Below are 19,995 nucleotides of genomic sequence, written 5' to 3' on the forward strand. Positions count from 1 at the left end.
TATTTCATACCATTTTAATGTTCATTCTGTCAGACACTGCAACACAAGGGTATCTTGGTACAGACCACTTCGACAACCTCTACTAGTGAGAACGGCTGGGTTTGAGAAGGACCTGCCCTCCCTAAGCAACCTACGTCTCACCTCCTGGCACTATATAAAGGCCCCATTCTGTCACTTCAACTTCATATTGTTTCAGACAACGGAACAATGCTCTTCTCCAGACTGAGGGACTGACCACCTCAAAACTTTAAGGGTGATGGACTGATTACATCGTCTTCAAGTATCTTCTGCTTCTATCAACCTTTCTGTACTCGACTGAAGAAGCCTACTGTGTAGGCGAAACGTTTCGAAATAAAGATACCTAACTGTTGCATATGTGTCTTACCTAACAATCTGTCGGTATTTTATACCATTTTAATGTTCATTCTGTCAGACACTGCAACACAAGGGTATCTTGGTACAGACCACTTCGACAACCTCTACTAGTGAGAACGGCTGGGTTTGAGAAGGACCTGCCCTCCCTAAACAACCTACGTCTCACCTCCTGGCACTATATAAAGGCCCCATTCTGTCACTTCAACTTCATATTGTTTCAGACAACGGAACAATGCTCTTCTCCAGACTGAGGGACTGACCACCTCAAAACTTTAAGGGTGATGGACTGATTACATCGTCTTCAAGTATCTTCTGCTTCTATCAACCTTTCTGTACTCGACTGAAGAAGCCTACTGTGTAGGCGAAACGTTTCGAAATAAAGATACCTAACTGTTGCATATGTGTCTTACTCACCAAGAGTTATTCGCAGTGGAGAAAAAATAGAGCCGGCTAAAACTGAACTGATGAAAGGTAAGTATATTTAAGCACAGGTACTCATAAGTACAATTATCATACATAATGCCCTTCCTGTATCATATAAGTTAGTTTAAGTTTAATATCTTTATTATGCACTCCATACCCATCCTGTGGGCGGTAGTCAAAAGATTACAGAGGTACATAATTGGTCCAGGGACTGGACTCCAAAGTTTTGAGAGCTGAACAAGTTTCAAAGGTAACGAACTATATCTGGTCACAATCATGACAAGTTACAAAGGTAATGAATCATAAACACGTCCATACATGGTTACTATGTTAATTTTTTTTGGATGTTACCTGTATGTACCTCAACGTTACATGCATACAAGTAATCTCACTGGGAGATTTAGATTTTGCCACCGAAGTGGCTAGTTTATTATGCACCCCATATCCATCCTGTGGACAGTAGCGCAAGAGCATATGGATACACAAAAGGCCTAGGAACTAGGCCCCAAAGGGTTAACAGGAATACATATGGATTTATATCTACAAATCTATAGTTCACTTATCTGTTACAAGCAAATTTAGGAAATTTGCTTAGTATATCTGGTATCTTATTTTCATTAATAAGATATCTTGACATGTCACATAGGTTATTATACTGTCTCTGTATTCCTCAATAAGTGGAAAATTAAGCACATAGTGTTCAAGAGAGTGACCATATGCCTGATCACATAATTTACATTTAGTTTGATCATCATCTGTGTGTCTCCCAAACTGCCAGAAGTACTTGTAACCAAGCCTAAGCCTGGCCACTACAACATCAGTCAGTCTGTTCACATTGCAAGTTGCTCCATAAACATACTTATTTACATTCATGTTATCATAGTGGGTTATAGATCTACTCAGGCTTCTAACTGCATTCTTATAACAATCATTTTCATTATTTAATTCTCTCCTAATATTATTCCTAATGCTATACACAGATATACCAAAGTTATATTCTACATTCTCCTTCTGGGTACTCTTCTTGGCTAACATATCAACTTTATCATGAAGGAGTAATCCAATGTGTGATAGGATCCATAGCAATTGTATATTAATTCCTTTGTCCCGGATTTTTGAGTATCTATACCTGGCTTCCCCAATGAGCATGTTGTTGGAGTCATTACATGAGTCAAGAACCTTCAATGATGACATAGAATCAGTAATGATGATAGAGCTAAGCTCAGTGTCATAGGTTAGCTTTAGCGCCATTAGGATTGCAAACAATTCAGTTTGCAGTGTAGACGCCCAGTTGTTAATTCTTATGCCTAACTCAACAAATTTATTATCGTTCTTAACTAGGGAGGTGACAACAAGAGCAGATGCAGCCCTGCCAGAAGACTCCTGTTTAGATCCATCAGTGTATATAACTTGTGATAACTTATTACTACCAGCTAGGCGAGAAATTTCTTCTTGAGCAGTTGCTTTAACAAGTGATTTAAGGAAGGAATTACTAGCAATGAGCTTCTTGGGAGGGACTTGCAGGTATATGATATTAAATGAACACATCTTCCATGGAGGGGTGAAATGCTCTTGTTGCCTACAGTGATACAGTTCATGCAGGTTATAAAACTTAATGGACTTGCACGTTTTCACAATCCATTTAGATCTGTGTGTATTTACTTCTAGACACTTAGTAAGATTCATTGTGACAGTGTCTGGTTTATTTCATAGCATTCTAATACCGAGTACAGTGTTAATCTCAACAATCTTATCACTGATACTAGAAATACCAAGCTCCTTCCTAATAATAAGAACCTTTGTAGATTTGGGGCAGCGAAGAATAATTCTGAGAGCTTCATTTTGCATTAACTCCAAGGGTCGGAGAGAACTTTCTCTAGCTAATATCAACATGGGAGCAGCATAATCAATTAAGGACCTCACATAGGCTATGAACATCATTCTCACGATTGTAATAAATGTCACATTAGTCGCACTTGTGTCCTTTTACTTTACATTCTCACGATTCTCACATTAGCACCATAGTTGGGATTGTAGCCAGCAACAGCTCTGAGAGCATTCAGCCTTTCTTTGCATTTCTTATTTAGTTGTGGTATAGTGGATTTGTTAAAGGGTACATCTACACCAAGATATCTAAGTTTTAACGTAGCTAATGTTTTCACCCTGCAAATAGATGGGTGGGGGATGTCGTTTGTTTGTTAATATCTTTGTTTTAGAGGAAGATATTATGGGGCTTAGTCGATTAAAAATTGCTTGAACTTCATTAATAAGAATGGTACTCATCATCTTATGCCCTGTTCTATGGATCGTGATGTCATCAGCATAGCTTATAGCTATATGTTTAGGTGAGGCAGGTAGAGCATTTAGGAGAGCATTAATCAGAATACTAGTAAGCATGGAACTGAGAACTCCTCCCTGCGGTGTTCCTAGGGACATTTCTTTAGACTCACTTCTAAAGTCTTGGTTGAGGACAGAGGATACTCTATCTGACAGGTATCACATTATCCAGCAGCGTAGGCTACCACCAATATTCATTTCGGCTAGTTCATGTAGTATAACGGTTCTGATCGCGATATCAAATGCAGATTTTAGATCATGAAATGTGGTAAAACTAGTAGAGGTGTGTGCAGTGAGAAAGGTGGAAATACAGTTCTGCACACTTTTTTTTTTTCCTTTCATGAACCCATAGAGGTAGGGGAAAAGTTGGTGTCTGATTATGTGGTACAGTCTGTTAAGTATCATTCTTTCAAAAGTTTTACAAAGACAACTAGTTAACTCCAAGGGTGGCCCGGTGGCCCGGTGGCCTGGTGGCTAAAGCTCCCGCTTCACACACGGAGGGCCCGGGTTCGATTCCCGGCGGGTGGGAACATTTCGACACGTTTCCTTACACCTGTTGTCCTGTTCACCTAGCAGCAAATAGGTACCTGGGTGTTAGTCGACTGGTGTGGGTCGCATCCTGGGGGACAAGATTAAGGACCCCAATGGAAATAAGTTAGTCCTCGATGACGCACTGACTTTCTTGGGTTATCCTGAGTGGGTAACCCTCCGGGGTTAAAAATCCGAACGAAATCTTATCTGGACAAGCACCTAAAGTCAGTTCCTGATCAGCCGGGCTGTGGCTCGTACGTTGGTTTGCGTGCAGCCAGCAGCAACAGCCTGGTTGATCAGGCGCTGATCCACCAGGAGGCCTGGTCACAGACCGGGCCGCGGGGGCGTTGACCCCCGAAACTCTCTCCAGGTATCTTAAGGATATCGGTCTAAATGTATAAATCTGTTGGGGCTTAGGGATAGACACAATGAGACTATTGGTCCAGGAAGTAGGAAGAACTCCCTCAGTGTAACTGGTATTATACAGTGCCAACTGAGGATAATCAGGCACGTGCCTTAGAGTTCTGAGAATATAATACTTTATACCATCCTCTCCAGGAGCAGTTGATCGACCTTTAGTTAATACATTTTCTAATTCATACTCGGTGAAGAGGCAATCACTCTTATCAATATTTTGGCTCATAAAATTAATCAGTTTCAACATTTCTTCAGAAGCACTCTCTAATTTTTTCTAACATTAGATGGAAGGTTTTCATGCCTGGATGTTTTGGACCAGTTATGTATGAGGTTATTTGCTTTTTCAAGAGGAAAGGGATGAGCAACATTGTATTCGTATCGCTCTTGCCATTTATATTTTGAGCAGGCTTACGGTACTTTCTTCTTATTGTGCAACATAAAAAAATTATACAAGATTAAATATAAGTTCGAAAAATATATGTACCTAAAATATTTATTTTATAAATGAATTATTGAAATACATAGACTACAGTGTAATGTGAGGGAGTGTGAGGTGAGGGTGTGTATGGTCAAGGTAGTGTGGGGGTGGTGAGTGTGGTGACCCCGGGAGCTGATGCCTGGCCCTGGCGCAATGAAGTGAATTACACCAATATTATTTATCATGGCTGGCGTGAATGACCTTCCGGAAGAAATCCTGGAGTACATATTGTGTCTTATATCGCCATATAACGATTTGAGATCTTGTAGACAGGTAAGATGTTTGTAACTGTGACGACTAAGATCGGTGCCAATTTTATTATTAGCATAATAATTGCTACCTTATTCCTCAAAATTGCAATACACAAGTATTAGCAATATTTGACAATGCAGATCCCGAGTATTCCATGTTTTTATTGATTGGTAAGCAGTAGATTTTAGAGTTATACTTGAGAAATCGAGATATCTATATTATTGTGCATGGGGCTCAACAACAATTAACCATCTCAGACCACTAATTACCCAACAAAAGGCTGCAGTTAGAATGATAACAAATTCTCACTACAGGCAGCACACTCCACCAATATTCAAAACACTCAACCTACTCACCATACAAAACATCCATACTTATTATTGCACCTATTACATACATAGAACACTTAACTCTGATATTAACCCTCCCCTCAAACATCTCCTTGCCAACCTCAACAGAACACATGACCATAACACAAGGCACAGATCACTCTTTGATGTTCCTCGTGTCCATCTCACGCTATGCAAAAACTCAATGCACATAAAAGGCCCTAAAATCTGGAATTCATTACCTGTAAATATAAAAGAAACACTACCTGTTTATAAATTCAAGTCTCTTCTCAAAGTTCACTTACTCACTCAAAACCAAATAAATACTGAATAACTGAACCATATAAATTGTATATCCTAAATGTTACTCACAATTATATCACACAAATGTTAAACCTAACTGTTATTTTTTTTTAAATACACTACCTAACAGAATACTCCATTCTACTGAATGAACAGCAATGCATGCAACCATATGACCTGTCTTTGTAATACTCATTTGTGCTTTATAGTTATCTGTTTACAATAATGTCTTATCACTGATTTCATCATTGCTTAGTTAATCTTAAGTTAATTTTAAGCCAGCCCGTAATGCTATGCATATAAGTGGCTTTGGCATGCTGCTCTTACCTGTATTTTTTGTACCTCTGTTTGTATGCTAAAATTTCTAAATAAATAAATAAATAAATAAATTGTCCATTACGTTATTGGGAGGCAAGTGCTAAACCCGCAAGAGTTATACAGCACTTGGCAAATGGGACGTATTCAAGTTTGATCCTAGGAATGGGAGGGTAACTAATTCATTGGATTAAGAGCAGTTCACCAGCATGAAGGTTATTACAGCTCTACAAGAAGTTTAACAATCAGAACCTGGTATGTACATACATTCAGGGTCTTGTAGATGTTAGTATACACAAGTTTATATGTTCAGTAAATTACTTGTATATGGTTTTGTATGTTGTCTATACCTAGTGTGATGTTATTCTTATGACTGCCTTTTATTGTTGTAATTGATAGATTGTTAATATTGGTCCCCAAGCACTTGCACCATATGTACATCAATTAGTAATTTCTTCTTTGTAGCTACAAGAGGAATAATAATGTAGACGAGTAAAACAAACTCCCAGGTAACATGACTAGGGCGAGAACTTTGTATAGCTTTAAATGTAAATTGGATGGGTATATGAGTAGGTGTAGGCTGAACCTGCCTAACATGAGCCAGTAGGACTACTGCTTTTGTCCTTCATTTTTACGCACTTACAAGGAGAACTGTGCTCGTGCTGTTCTGCTTTGGTAATTGTTTTGTCTTATAAATTTTATCAATTTCTTACTACCACTTCAAATTCATTAGATTGGTCAACCAGTCTGTTTGTGAAGAAAAATTAACTATTGGCTCCATTTTTTTTTTTTTTTCAACTTACAACTGGGCTCACTTGATATACATGTTGCAGGTACCAAGAAATCATCTTTATCATTTCTTTTATGCCCTTTTATGACTACGTATATAGTTTTTATGATGAATAAGGTATATATGCAACCCTTGGTTATCTTTCTAGCTGCCCCAGATTAATCTGATTGATTATTTTACTTCCTAACATAACCTGGCTCATGGCTTAGGGTAATGCTTTTGGCTTTCAACTGAAAAACCTGAGTTTGATCCCAGAGCCAATGGAGATGTTGGGCATGTTTAATACATCTATTGCCCCTGTTCACCTAACAGTAAGGAGGTACCCCTTTGTTAGCTGGTTTTGGATTGTATCCTGGGGAAGAAGACCAAAGGGTTGAAATGAAAATAAGCCACACAGCTTGGCTTTCTTGGGTTATCATTCAAGAGAGGAGATAGAGGCTTGTTATTTCTGCTGTTGATTTGGACTTTGTTTTGGCTAAGATGTGTGGAGCTCCTTTCTCCTTCACTAAGCACAACATTTTGTGCCACTAATATATGTCATGCAGAATTAAAGCTATACAGGCAATTCGGATATGCACATGTATACTGCATTGAAGAGTTGATATAGAGAGCTGGGATCTTGCAGTAATACTAGAGGCCAAAACCAGAATTGGCAGCTTGCTCTCTCCACATCTCGACACTGCCTCCTCAAAATTTTTATGTACAGTATGATATTATTTTATTGTTTTAATATTGCTTCTTGCAATGCATTAATAATCTTCATTACATATTTATTTTATATAGGTTAAGTGAGGAAATGTTATGCTTATTTTTCCCAGTTTTGACATATTAATGGAAACTGGAGTTTACCTGGAGAGAACTGGTGACACCTCCAACATTTATGTATCAATATTTTTTCTTGGCTGTGGCTGTAACAAATGCACTTATCTTTGATACATGAAGTGTTGCACGGCAGGAAAGAATAAGCGCCAAATTCAAACAGTGAAGAAAAACATGGCTGCAATTTTTGCTTGAGCTATAAAGCTTGAGATACCATACTTCGTTATAGGGATCTGAGCCTAACTTACGGATGCAGAAGACTATATCCACACATTCCCACAGACAAATAAAACATAAAGATTTTGGCCATGGTGGTGCATGTTCTTATGTCACACAATGTCTCTCATGTCTGCTTATTACAGGTATGGTGAGTTCCTGTATGTCTTGAACAATTTGATAAGGAAATGTAGCTTTTATTTTTACTTGCCAACATGTACAGTGTCAGTTGATAAAGATAAAAAGATAGATTTATTTCTTTGAAAAGGTTACAATGTGTAATTACAATTTTGGTTCGCTAAGTACAAAGAAAGCCACTATCATGCCGGAGCATTTCGGGCAGACTAATCCTAGTACATAATAACTACTTAAATCTAGACAAGATAATAGTGGTTAACTTAAAATTTTAATACCAATGAGAGGTAGTCGCCTCATCCAACTTGGCCCAGTAGGCCCATGTTAATCCTTCCCCCACACTTCAAATACTTCAAGTAACAACTATAAGTAGATTAAGAGAGCACCTGCAGTTTCAGGGTATGCTTGGCCCAGCTCTGAGATTAGAACCATCCAGTGAGGACGGTAAGGTTTGAAATATCTTAGCTTCAGTCGGCTGTTAAATGAGGGATCACCCAGCTACATTTTTTCCAGTATTAAAGCTAACATCATTTCATATTGATGGCACTGTATGAACCATATGGGTTTAACATTTTTAATATGTTACTAAACATATTGATTATATAATAATAATAATAATATTTCTGTAAGCACATGTACAAGGCATACAAACCTAGCTGACATCGGTGACATACTGCTACAGTGGATCCTTGGTTTTCTTCTTTAATTCGTTCCAGAGAGTCTGATGAAAACCGAATTCGACGAAAACTGAAGCAATGTTTCCCACAAGAAATAATGTACAGTACGTAAATCCAATTAATCCATTCCAGACACCCAAAAATATTAACAAAACTTACATTTTATTGAGAATAACTATAGTTTTACATACAGAAAACAATGAGAAATAAATATAAAGCACTAATGAAATGGATAAATGAATATTTAACATCACTTTTATCTTTAGTGAATACTATTGTTGGCATATGGAAGATGGCGAGGAGGGGAGAGGGAGGAAAGGTTGTCTCTACCACCCTCTGCCATAATCACTACCACCCTCTACCACCATCACTATCACCCTCTACCACCATCACTACCACCCTCTACCACCATCACTACCACCCTCTACCACCATCACTACCACCCTCTACCACCATCACTATCACCCTCTACCACCATCGCTACCACCCTCTACCACCATCGCTACCACCCTCTACCACCATCGCTGCCACTCTCTACCACCATCGCTACCACTCTCTACCACCATCGCTACCACTCTACCACCATCGCTACCACCCTCTACCACCATCGCTACCACCCTCTACCACCATCGCTACCACCCTCTACCGCCATCGCTACCACCCTCTACCACCATCGCTACCACCCTCTACCACCATCGCTACCACCCTCTACCACCATCGCTACCACCCTCTACCACCATCGCTACCACCCTCTACCACCATCGCTACCACCCTCTACCACCATCGCTACCACCCTCTACCACCATCGCTACCACCCTCTACCACCATCGCTACCACCCTCTACCACCATCGCTACCACCCTCTACCACAATCACTACTACCCTCTACCTTTGTAGAGGGTGGTAGTGATATTTCTTCACAAAACTTTGCAACTCATTCCACTTTCATACTTTGCTATGAGTTCTTTCCTGAATTCTGTTGTGTTTCTTGTCTTCTTTATCAAAGGGCTGGCACTCAAAACTTTCTTTGGCCCCATGGTGGCTTATTTAGCAGTCACACTGAATAAACAAGCACAAAAAACCATGGATTATTGCGAAATGTTTTGTATGAATGCGCAGGGCAATGTTCACTCAATGAGAAACAAAGCCAGACTCTCAGAATGTGTGCATGGGATGCTTTGTGTGGGCGCAGGTAAACGGACACATTCTGTACTGTGGACAAAAACTTAGGTGATGAACGAAAACTGGGACAATATTTTGACGAAAAATCACCAAAAACCGAATTCAACGAAAACCAGGGCAAACAAAAACCGAGGTTCCGCTGTATATAGAAAGCTCCTTGTTATTACCTGGAGAGGGTTTCGGGGGTCAGTGCCCCACGGCCCAGTCAGAGACCAGGCCTCGTGGGGGATTAGGGTCTGATCAACCAGGCTGTTATTGCTGGCTGCACGTAAACTGACGTACTACGAACCACAGCCTGGCTGATCAGGTACTGACTTTAGGTGCCTCTCCAGTGCCTTCTTGAAGATAGACAGGGGTCTATTTGTAATCCCCCTTATGTATGCTGGGAGGCAGTTGAACAGTCTTGGGCCCCTGACACTTATTCTATTGTCTCTTAGTGTACTCGTGGCCCCCCCTGCTTCTCAATGAGGGAATGTTGCATTTCCTGCCGAGTCTTTTGCTTTTGTAGGGAGTGATTTTCGTGTGCAAGTTTGGTACTAACACCTCTAGGATTTTCCAAGAATATATTATCGTGTATCTTTCTCACCTGAGTTTCAGGGAATACAAATCAAGGGACTTCAACCGTTCCCAGTAATTTAGGTGCTTTATCACACTTATGCGTGCTGTGAAAGTTCTCTGCACATTCTCCAGGTCAGCAATTTCACCTGCCTTGAAGAGGACAATTAGCGTACAGCAGTATTCCAGCCTAGAGAGAACAAGTGATTTGAAGAGAATCATCATGGGCTTTGCATCCCTAGTTTTGAGCATTTCAAGCAAATTAGGTCAATTTTGTCCCAGGATGCAACCTACACCAGTTGACTAACACCCAGATACCCATTTTACTGATGGGTAACCATTGGACAGCAGGCGTCTTAGGGAAACACGTCCTAATGTTTTCCAGCCTTACCGGGAATCGACCCCTGGACCACAGTGTGTGAGCTGAGTGCACTAGCAACAGATTACTTAGTATATATTGTAATTCTGTAGTATGTAGTACTTTAAAGAAGAACATTACAAAGCTTGAAGTGATGGTTATTGCAAAGTTATGCTCCTTTTTGTCTATAGCTTTATAATTAGATATTCTTTTGCTTTAGTCTTGAATTAATTTATACTCTTACTGTACTTTTTTTTTTTGCTAAAGTGGTAATCAGGGAATACAATATAATCTTTTATAGCAGTGAAGAAGACATTTCATATATGGCTACGTGCATTGGATAAGGCAAAACTAAGTTGATTCAGTGCCCTATGGCCTGGTGGCTAAAGCTCTCGCTTCACATGGCGAGGGTCTGAGTTCAATTCTTGGCGAGGGTGCAAACATTGGGCGTGTTTTTTTTACACTGGTTTTCTATGTTCTTCATCAGTAAAATGGGTACCTGAATGTTAGTCGACTGGTGTGGGTTGCATCCTGGGGACAAAACTGACGTAATTTGCGTGAAATGCTCTGCATAACAAGAGGCTTTCTATATAGTACAGACACTGCAACTTCTTGGGATCTTAATACTTGGGAATTCTTCGCTTGCCTAACCCTTGGGCACGACCTACTTCTACATTGAACAAATGTGACACCACCTATGTCTGCTGCACCTCTCCTCCCTACGGTATATAAGCTACTTCTCCGCACATACGCTGTATTCTATTCAAGATTGATGGACTGACCACATCAACTCAAGGTTGAGGGACTGATTACCTCATTCTTCTCCTGTTCTTCACGATTCTCCTTTGTATGGACTGATGAAGCCACTGTGTGGTGAAATGTTTCCTCAATAAAGACACTCAAGAGTTGCACATGTGTCTAATTTATCAACGTGCTGGTTCTCTGAACCATTCATATACAATCCTGTCAGACACTGCAACTTCTTGGGATCTTAATACTTGAGAATTCTTCACTTGCCTAATCCTTGGGCACGACGTACTTCCACATTGAACAAATGTGACACCACCTACGTCTGCTGCACCTCTCCTGCCTACGGTATATAAGCTACTTCTCCGCACATATGCTGTATGCTTCTCCTGTTCTTCACGATTCTCCTTTGTATGGACTGATGAAGCCACTGTGTGGTGAAACGTTTCCTCAATAAAGACACTCAAGAGTTGCACATGTGTCTAATTTATCAACGTGTCGGTTCTCTGAACCACTCATCTACAAAAGAGACTTCATCACGACATTCAGTTTTTATTACATTCTTCGTAATTTTCCCAGTAGGTGGTAATCAAGTGATATTCCTAAATATTTCACTGAGATTACAGTTGAGATTTGTTCATTACATACAGCAGTACTGTAAAATAGAAATGTTTTTTCTTCTACATTACAGTAAGTACATAGGTTCCAAACTACTGTCAAATTATTTCCATGAGCTGGCCATATTCCACTAAGGCAGGGTGACCTAAAAAGAAAAACGAAAGTTTCTCTTTTTAAATTTAATAATTTATACAGAAGGGGTTACTAGCCCATTGCTCCCGGCATTTTAGTTGCCTCTTAGAATGTGCATGGCTTATGGAGGAAAAATTCTGTTCCACTTCCCCATGGAGAAAAGAGGAAGTAAACAAGAAAAAGAATTACAAGAAGACAGAAGAAAACCCTGATGGGTATGTAAATATATATGCATGAACATGAATGTGTGGTGTGACCTAAGTGTCAGTAGAAGTAGCAAGATATACCTGTTATCCAGCATGTTTATGAGTCAGAAAAGGCTCCAGCATTCCTACCATCATGTAAAACAATTACAGGTTTGTGTTTTACACTCACTCAGCAGGATCGTAGTACCTCCCTGGGTGCTTGCTGTCTACCAGCGTGCTACCTTGGGTATTTATATATACGTACAGTGGTCCCTCGTTTTTCGTAGTTAATCCATTCCTGGAGTTGCTACTATTATCGAAATCTACTATTTTCGAATCAATTTTCCCCATAAGAAATAATGTAAATACAATTAATCCGTTCCTGACACCCAGAAGTATTAAAACAAAATTTTTTTTTACATGAAATATAGATGTAGTACATGAACAATACAATGGGAAATGATGAATGAAACATTAACAGCATAACACTTACCTTTATTGGAGATTCTTCTTAGTGTATGGGAGACTGGAGGAGGAGAGAGATTGGATTGTTTACAGTTTGGAAGGGGAATCCCCTTCCAGCAACACCTCAGGTACCAATTGCTTTTCTGGGGTTGCTTCTCTTCTCTGTTTCTTAATGCCACTAGGACCGGCTTGAGAGTCACTGGAGTCCTGTCTCGCAAAATAACTGTGGAGAGAGCTCTGTTTCTGGCATCTCTTTAACACTTTCCTAAAATGGCCCAAGACTTTGTCACTGTACATGTTGCCAACATGGCTTGCAACAGCCTTGTCAGGGTGATGTTTCTCCATAAATCTTTCCATCTTACCCCACATAGCAAAAATCTCTTTAATTTCTGAAGAAGGCACCTTCTTCCATCTCTCTCCCTCCTCCTCTGCAGCAAGATTCTGAGCTGCGATCTGTTGCTGTTCCTGCTGAAGCTCTTGCAGCTCCTCAGTGGTGAGCTCTTCGTTGTGGTCTTCCACCAACTCTTCCACATCCTCCAAACTCACATCCAACCCCATGGAACTCCCCAGTGCCACAATTGATTTAGCAACAGACATAGGCTCATCAGGGTTGGTCCCAAACCCTTCAAAATTCCTCTTGTCAACACAATCTGGCCACAATTTTCTCCAAGCAAAGTTCAAAGTACTGGCAGTCACTCCCTCCCAAGCCATACCTATAAGGGTTATGCAGTGGAGGATGCTGAAGTGTTCTCTCCAAAATTCTTAGGGTCAAGTGAGTGTCTGTGGTCACAGTCAAGCACCTTTGAAACATTGCTTTGGTGTAGAGTTTTTTAAAGTTTGCAATGACCTGCTGGTCCATGGGCTGGAGGAGAGTAGTGGTATTCGGGGGCAAGAACTTTGCTGTGATGAACCCAAACTCCTCGAAAATTAGGTCATCCAAGTTTGGAGGATGAGCAGGTGCATTGTCCATTACTAGCAGGCACTTGAGATCCAATTTCTTTTCCAGGAGGTAATTCTTCTCACTAGGGCCAAACACTTCATTGAACCACTCGACGAAAATTTCCCTCGTGACCCATGCCTTACTATTAGATTTCCAAAACACACACAATTTACTCTTCATAACATTATTTTTCCTGAACACACTGGGATTTTCAGAATGGTACACTAATAATGGCTTCTTTGAAATCCCCACTAGCATTAGCACAGAACATGAGCATCAGCATGTCTTTCATAGGCTTGTGTCCTGGCATTGCCTTTTCCTCCTGTGTAATTAAGGTCCTCTTTGGCATTTTCTTCCAAAAGAGGCCTGCTTCGTCACAATTGAACACTTGTTCAGGTTTCAGCCCTTCAGCCTCTATGTACTCCTTGAATTCATGCACATATTTTTCAGCCGCCTTGTGGTCCGAACTGGCAGCCTCACCATGCCTTGCCACACTGTGTATGCCACTACGGTTCTTAACCCTTTCAGGGTCCAAGGCCCAAATCTGGAGTCACGCACCAGTGTCCAAGAATTTAAAAAAAAAAAAATTGTTATTTTTTCTTATGAAATCGTAGAGAATCTTTTTGTGAAGGTAATAAAGCAAAAAGTACGAAATTTGGTGGAAAATTGACGAAATTATGCTCTCGCGAATTTTGATGTGTCAGCGATATTCACAAATCGGCGATTTTGCCGACTTTGACTCCCATTTTAGGCCAATTACATTATTCCAATCAACCAAATTCTTAGCTATTTCACTAGTATTACTTCTATTCTATCGATTGAATACAAGAAATCGCCAAGTCAACTGTTTCAACTACAAAATAAAGTGATCGGAAATTGTTAATTTGGCCAATTTAACACAAAGTTCAAAATATTCCAATTTCAAAATAGGGTCCAGAATGAACAATGTAGGCATTCCTGGCACTAAACTAACATTTCCTTTGTTCATTAGTTATGTTTTGAGGCTTTACAAATAAATTCCATTTTGATTTTTTATTCACATAATGAATTTTTATTCACACCAAAAAATAGGAGATTTACTGTTATGCAATACTGTAATAATTGTATAAATATCATCACCATATTTGTGAATGTATATTAGACCCACCAGCTGACGTGTATTAGACGTGTGAGGTCGTTTGTTTACTCTTGAATATCGGCAAAAATTTAACATTTGTGCTACTTTGAGCTCAGTTTCAAGCCATTTCCACTGCTAAAACCAATCAAAATCATCTCTATTTCTGTAATATGTCTTCCATTCTATCAAATGAGACCAAGAAATCGCAAATACAACTATAAAAAACATACGAAAAAACACTGCAAAGTTGCTGTTTTAATCGAAAAATCATGATTTCATTTTTTTTCTCTCATTATACACAGCGTGCTGCAGGATCTGTTTTATGTGGTGCACACATACCACATAGATGTATTCTCTCATATCTATGCCCAAATGTACCACTCACAGTTTATCAGAGTGAGCTGAGCTCATGGCGTAGATCTACGGTTTGGACCCTGAACGTAAAGCCGTAGATCTACGGGACGGACCCTGAAAGGGTTAAATCTCTCAAACCAACCTTTGCTGGCCTTAAATTCACAAATATTAGTACTCGTTGCAGGCAATTTCTTTACCAGATCATTGTGCAACTGCCTAGCCTTTTCACAAATAATCGAAGTCATAAGAGTATCTCCTGCTAATTGTTTCTTGTTTATCCACACCAATAACTTCTCAGCATCTTTGAGTACTGGTGATCTCATTTTTGTCAGCATATTTACCCCCTTTGCAACAACAGTGTCCTTGATTTCCTCTTTCTTGGCCATGATGGAACATATGGTTGTGTAGGGTTTCTTATACATCCTGGCCAGTTCGGCCGCACTTGTGCCACTTTCATATTGTTCAATGATGTTTTTCTTGAATTCAATCGTATTTCTCACCTTCTTTACCACAGGCTTGGCACTAGGAGCTTTCTTTGGAGCCATGGTAGCTTATTTAGTACTTGCAACCACTAATATGAGTGGAATATTTTGAAATATTTCGTAGGAGCACGTGAGGGGACCTTTGCTCACTGGTAAACAATGCCACACTGGCTGGGTAGGGAGGCCGCCCCAGCTCACACCGTGCGCACGTGTCCCGAACGACATACTATTCGCGAGTCAATCTACGATTAGCGAGCCCATGTTTATACGAAAAATATCCCTATGATTTCCGAAATCTACGATTCCTGAGAACTACGATTATCGAGGGACCACTGTACATTGGTACCTTAACTTACGAGTTTCATTCATTCCGTGACCCAGCTCGTAACTCAATTTGCTCGTACAGTGGACCCCCGGTTAACGATTTTAATCCGTGCAAGAGGGCTCATCGTTATGCGAAATAATCGTTATGCGAATGAATTTTCCCCATAAGAAATAATGGAAATAAAATTAATCCGTGCAAGACGCCCAAAAGTATGAAAAAATTTTTTTTTTACCACATGAAATGTTAATTTTAATACACACAAACTGAAAAAGGCATGCACAATTACATGACACTTACTTTTATTGAAGATCTGGTGATGATTGATGGGATGGGAGGAGGGGAGAGCATTATCTTCTTACTGTTTAGAAGGGGAATCCCCTTCCATTAGGACTTGAGGTAGCAAGTCCTTTTCTGGGGTTACTTCCCTTCTTCTTTTAATGCCACTAGGACCAGCTTGAGAGTCACTGGACCTCTGTCGCACAACAAATCTGTCCATAGAGCTCTGTACCTCCCGTTCCTTCAAGACTTTCCTAAAATGGGCCATAACATTGTCATTGAAATAGTCACCAGCACGGCTTGCAACAGCTGTGTCAGGGTGATTTTCATCTATAAAGGTTTGCAGTTCAACCCACTGTGCACACATTTCCTTAATCTTTGAAGTAGGCACAATGGATTCCACAACTGGCATAGGCTTCTCAGGGTTAGCCCCAAACCCTTCAAAATCTTTCTTAATTTCCATACTAATTCTCACCCTTTTTACCACAGGGTTGGCACTAGAAGCTTTCTTGGGGCCCATGGTCACTTATTTTCCAGAAACAGCACCGAAAACACTGTAATAATACGAAATATTCCGAGTGTATGCTTGGATGTTACCGCGGAGGCTGGCTGGTAAACAATGGGACGGCCGGCACATGTGAGGGCACATTGGATGCGTCTCGGACGAAAATCGGTAAGCGGGTTTTTAATCGGTATGCGCGGCAAAAATTTTGCGATAAAAGTAATCGGTATGCGGAAAAATCGCTATGTGATGCCATCGTTATGCGGGGGTCCACTGTATATCAAATCAGTTTTCCTCGTTGAAATTAATTGAAATGCCATTAATCCGTTCCAGCCCCCAAAAAACCACCCCAATATTTTTTTGTTATGGGTTCGCGAGTCAGTCTGGTTGTGTGTCTGGGTGAGTGAGGAAGCCTCTGCACATTCATCCAAACATTTCACTATAATCCATTGTTTTTTTGTGGTTATTGCTTGAGTGCAACTGCGAAATAAGCCACCATGAGCTTGTTCCATCTAGGCTGGAATATTGCTGCACACTAACAGCACCTTTCAAGGCAAGTGAAATAGCCGACCTAGAAAATACTATAGAGAGAACCTTCACGGCATGCATAACTGTAATAAAACACCTCAATTACTGGGAACGCTTGAAGTTCCTAAACCTGTACTCCCTAGAATGCAGGCGGGAGAGATACATGATTATATACACTTGGAAAATCCTAGAGGGATTAGTACCAAACTTGAACACGCAAATCAATCCCTGTGAAAGCAAAAGACTTGGCAGATGATGCAACATCCTCCCAATGAAAAGAAGGGGTGCCACTAGCACGATAAGAGACAACACAATAAGTGTCAGGGGCCTAAGACTGTTCAACTGCCTCCCAGCATACATAAGAGGGATTACCAATAGATGCCTGGCTGTCTTCAAGCATGCATTGGACAGGCACCTAAAGTCAGTACCTGACCAGCCAGGCTGTGGTTTGTACATCAGACTGTGTGTGGCCAACAGTAGCAGCCTGGTTGATCAGGCCCTGATCCACCATGAGGCCTCGCCACAGACAGGGTCACGGGGGCATTGACCCCCAGAACTCTCCAGGTATACTCCAGTATTAATGAAAATGTTTATATTAATGTAATATATGACATTTAATATGCCTCAGGGTGATTATTAATGCATACTATGATTATTATTATTAATATAGCATCCTCAAGACTAATGAGACACTTATAGTGATTTTAATGTGTACCTGTATTCCAGCACAGTGTGTAAGTTTATTTAGGTACAGGTACACATAAGTATAATTATCAGAGTATAAATGAAACATGAAATAACTTTAAAATACCTGAAATTTTTGAAAGTTTCCATACTTAATGGAGAGATGCTGTGCTCACGGAGCTCATGGAAAATGTAAACAAACCGGGTGGGGTGAGGTGACCATATTAGAAAGTCAAATGGGAGGAGCCATATAGTGAGTTTTGGTCATATTTTGAAATGTGTGTATTATCAGAGCGCCATAAGGTGAAACGCCGTGAAGTGGGGCCGTACTGTATACATACATATTAGGGATGGGATGATACCAGAATTTTGGCCATCAAAATTAGCTGATACCCACTGATACTGATAACAATATCAAAATTAGCTAATATTTACCTGCTGATACTAACATGTACAGTGGAACCTCGGTTGTCGAATTTAATTCATTCTATGTGTCGGTTCAACAACCAAACTAATTTTTCTCACAGAGAATAATGTAAATAGAATTAATCCATTCCAGACCAAAAATGACAATATAATAATTTATTAACTCTTTGAGGGTCTGTGCCGTAGATCTATGGCTTTATGTTGAGGGTCCAAACCGTAGATTTACGTCATGAGCTCAGCTCACTCTGATAAGCTGTGAGCAGTAAATTTTGGCATAGGTATGAGAGAACACATCTATGTGGTATGTGTGCAAGACATAAAACAAATCCTGCGGCACATAGTGCATAATGAGAGAGAAAAAACTGAGACCGTAATTTTTTATTAAAACAGCAACTTTGCAGTGTTTTTTCGTATGTTTTTTATAGTTGTACTTGCGATTTCTTGGTCTCATTTGATAGAATGGAAGATATATTACAGAAATAGAGATGATTTTGATTGGTTTTAGTATTGGAAATGGCTTGAAACTGAGCTCAGAGTAGTGGAAATGTTAAATTTTTGCCGATGTTCAATGTAAACAAATGACCTTACACGTCTAATACATGCCTGCTGGTGGGTCTAATATACGTTCACAAATGTGCCAATATTTATACAATTATTACAATATTGCATAACAGTAAATCTTCTATTTTTTGGTTTGAATAAAAATTCATTATGTGAATAAAAAATCAAAATGGAATTCATTAGTAAAGTCTGAAAATGTAACTAATGAACAGAGGAAATGTTAGTTTAGTGCCAGGAATGCCTACATTGTTTATTCTGGACCCTATTTTGAAATTGGAGAATTTTGAACTTTGCATTAAATTGGCCAAATTTCCAATTTCCGATCACTTTATTTTGTAGTTGAAACAGTTGACTTGGCGAATTCTTGTGCTCAATCGATAGAATAGAAGTAATACTAGTGAAATAGCTAAGAATTTGGTTGACTGGAATAATGTAATTGGCTTAAGATGGGAGTCAAAGTCAGCAAAATCGCCAATGTGTAAATATTGCTGACACATCAGAATTCGTGAGAGCATAATTTCGTCAGTTTTCCATCAAATTTTGTACTTTTTGTTTTATTACTTTCAGAAAAAGATTCTCTACCATTTCATAAGAAAAAATAACAAAATTATTTTTTGAAAATTCTTGGACACTGGTGCACACTTTGAAATTTGGCCTCTGGACCCTGAAAGGGTTAATAATAATGTACATACTAACTACTACATAAAACAATGTATAAAATTATACAGCACACGGAAGCTAAAAATGAACACTAAATGAAAATTTAACTCAAATACTGTACAGTAAATGAAAATTTAAATGCCTCTTACCTGTCAGAGAGCTAGTGGCAAAATTCTAGTGGCTTCAAATCTTGCGGGAGAAAGCTGGTAGGCCTGCATGTGAGAGAATGGGTCTGCATGGTCAGTGTGCACAGTATAAAAAGAATCCTGCAGCATGCAGTGCATTATAAGAAAAAAAGACTGTGGCTGTTTTTGGTTTAACCCTTTGACTGTTTCGGTCATATATATACATTTTATGAGCCAATGTGTTTGACGTATATATACTCAAAAATTCTAGCAGGAGAAAGCTGGTAGGCCCACATGTGAGAGAATGGGTCTGTGTTTTCAGTGTGCACCATATAAAAAAAATCCTGCAGCATGCAGTGCATAATGAGAGAAAAAAA

General features: G+C 39.7%; 1 protein-coding gene across 1 annotated transcript in view; it reads left to right on the forward strand.

Moving 5' to 3' along the window:
- Positions 1-4,640: 4,640 nt before the first annotated feature.
- LOC128691055 (F-box only protein 42-like) overlaps positions 4,641-19,995 on the forward strand; it is a 26,868-nt gene continuing 11,513 nt past the window's right edge. The window contains exon 1 of the mRNA XM_070089026.1: positions 4,641-4,834. Within this exon, the coding sequence (XP_069945127.1) occupies positions 4,745-4,834 (90 nt within the window). The 5' untranslated portion in view covers positions 4,641-4,744. The remainder of the gene's footprint in view (positions 4,835-19,995) is intronic.

Source organism: Cherax quadricarinatus, chromosome 27 (assembly GCF_038502225.1).
Source record: "Cherax quadricarinatus isolate ZL_2023a chromosome 27, ASM3850222v1, whole genome shotgun sequence".
NCBI lineage: Eukaryota > Metazoa > Arthropoda > Malacostraca > Decapoda > Parastacidae > Cherax > Cherax quadricarinatus.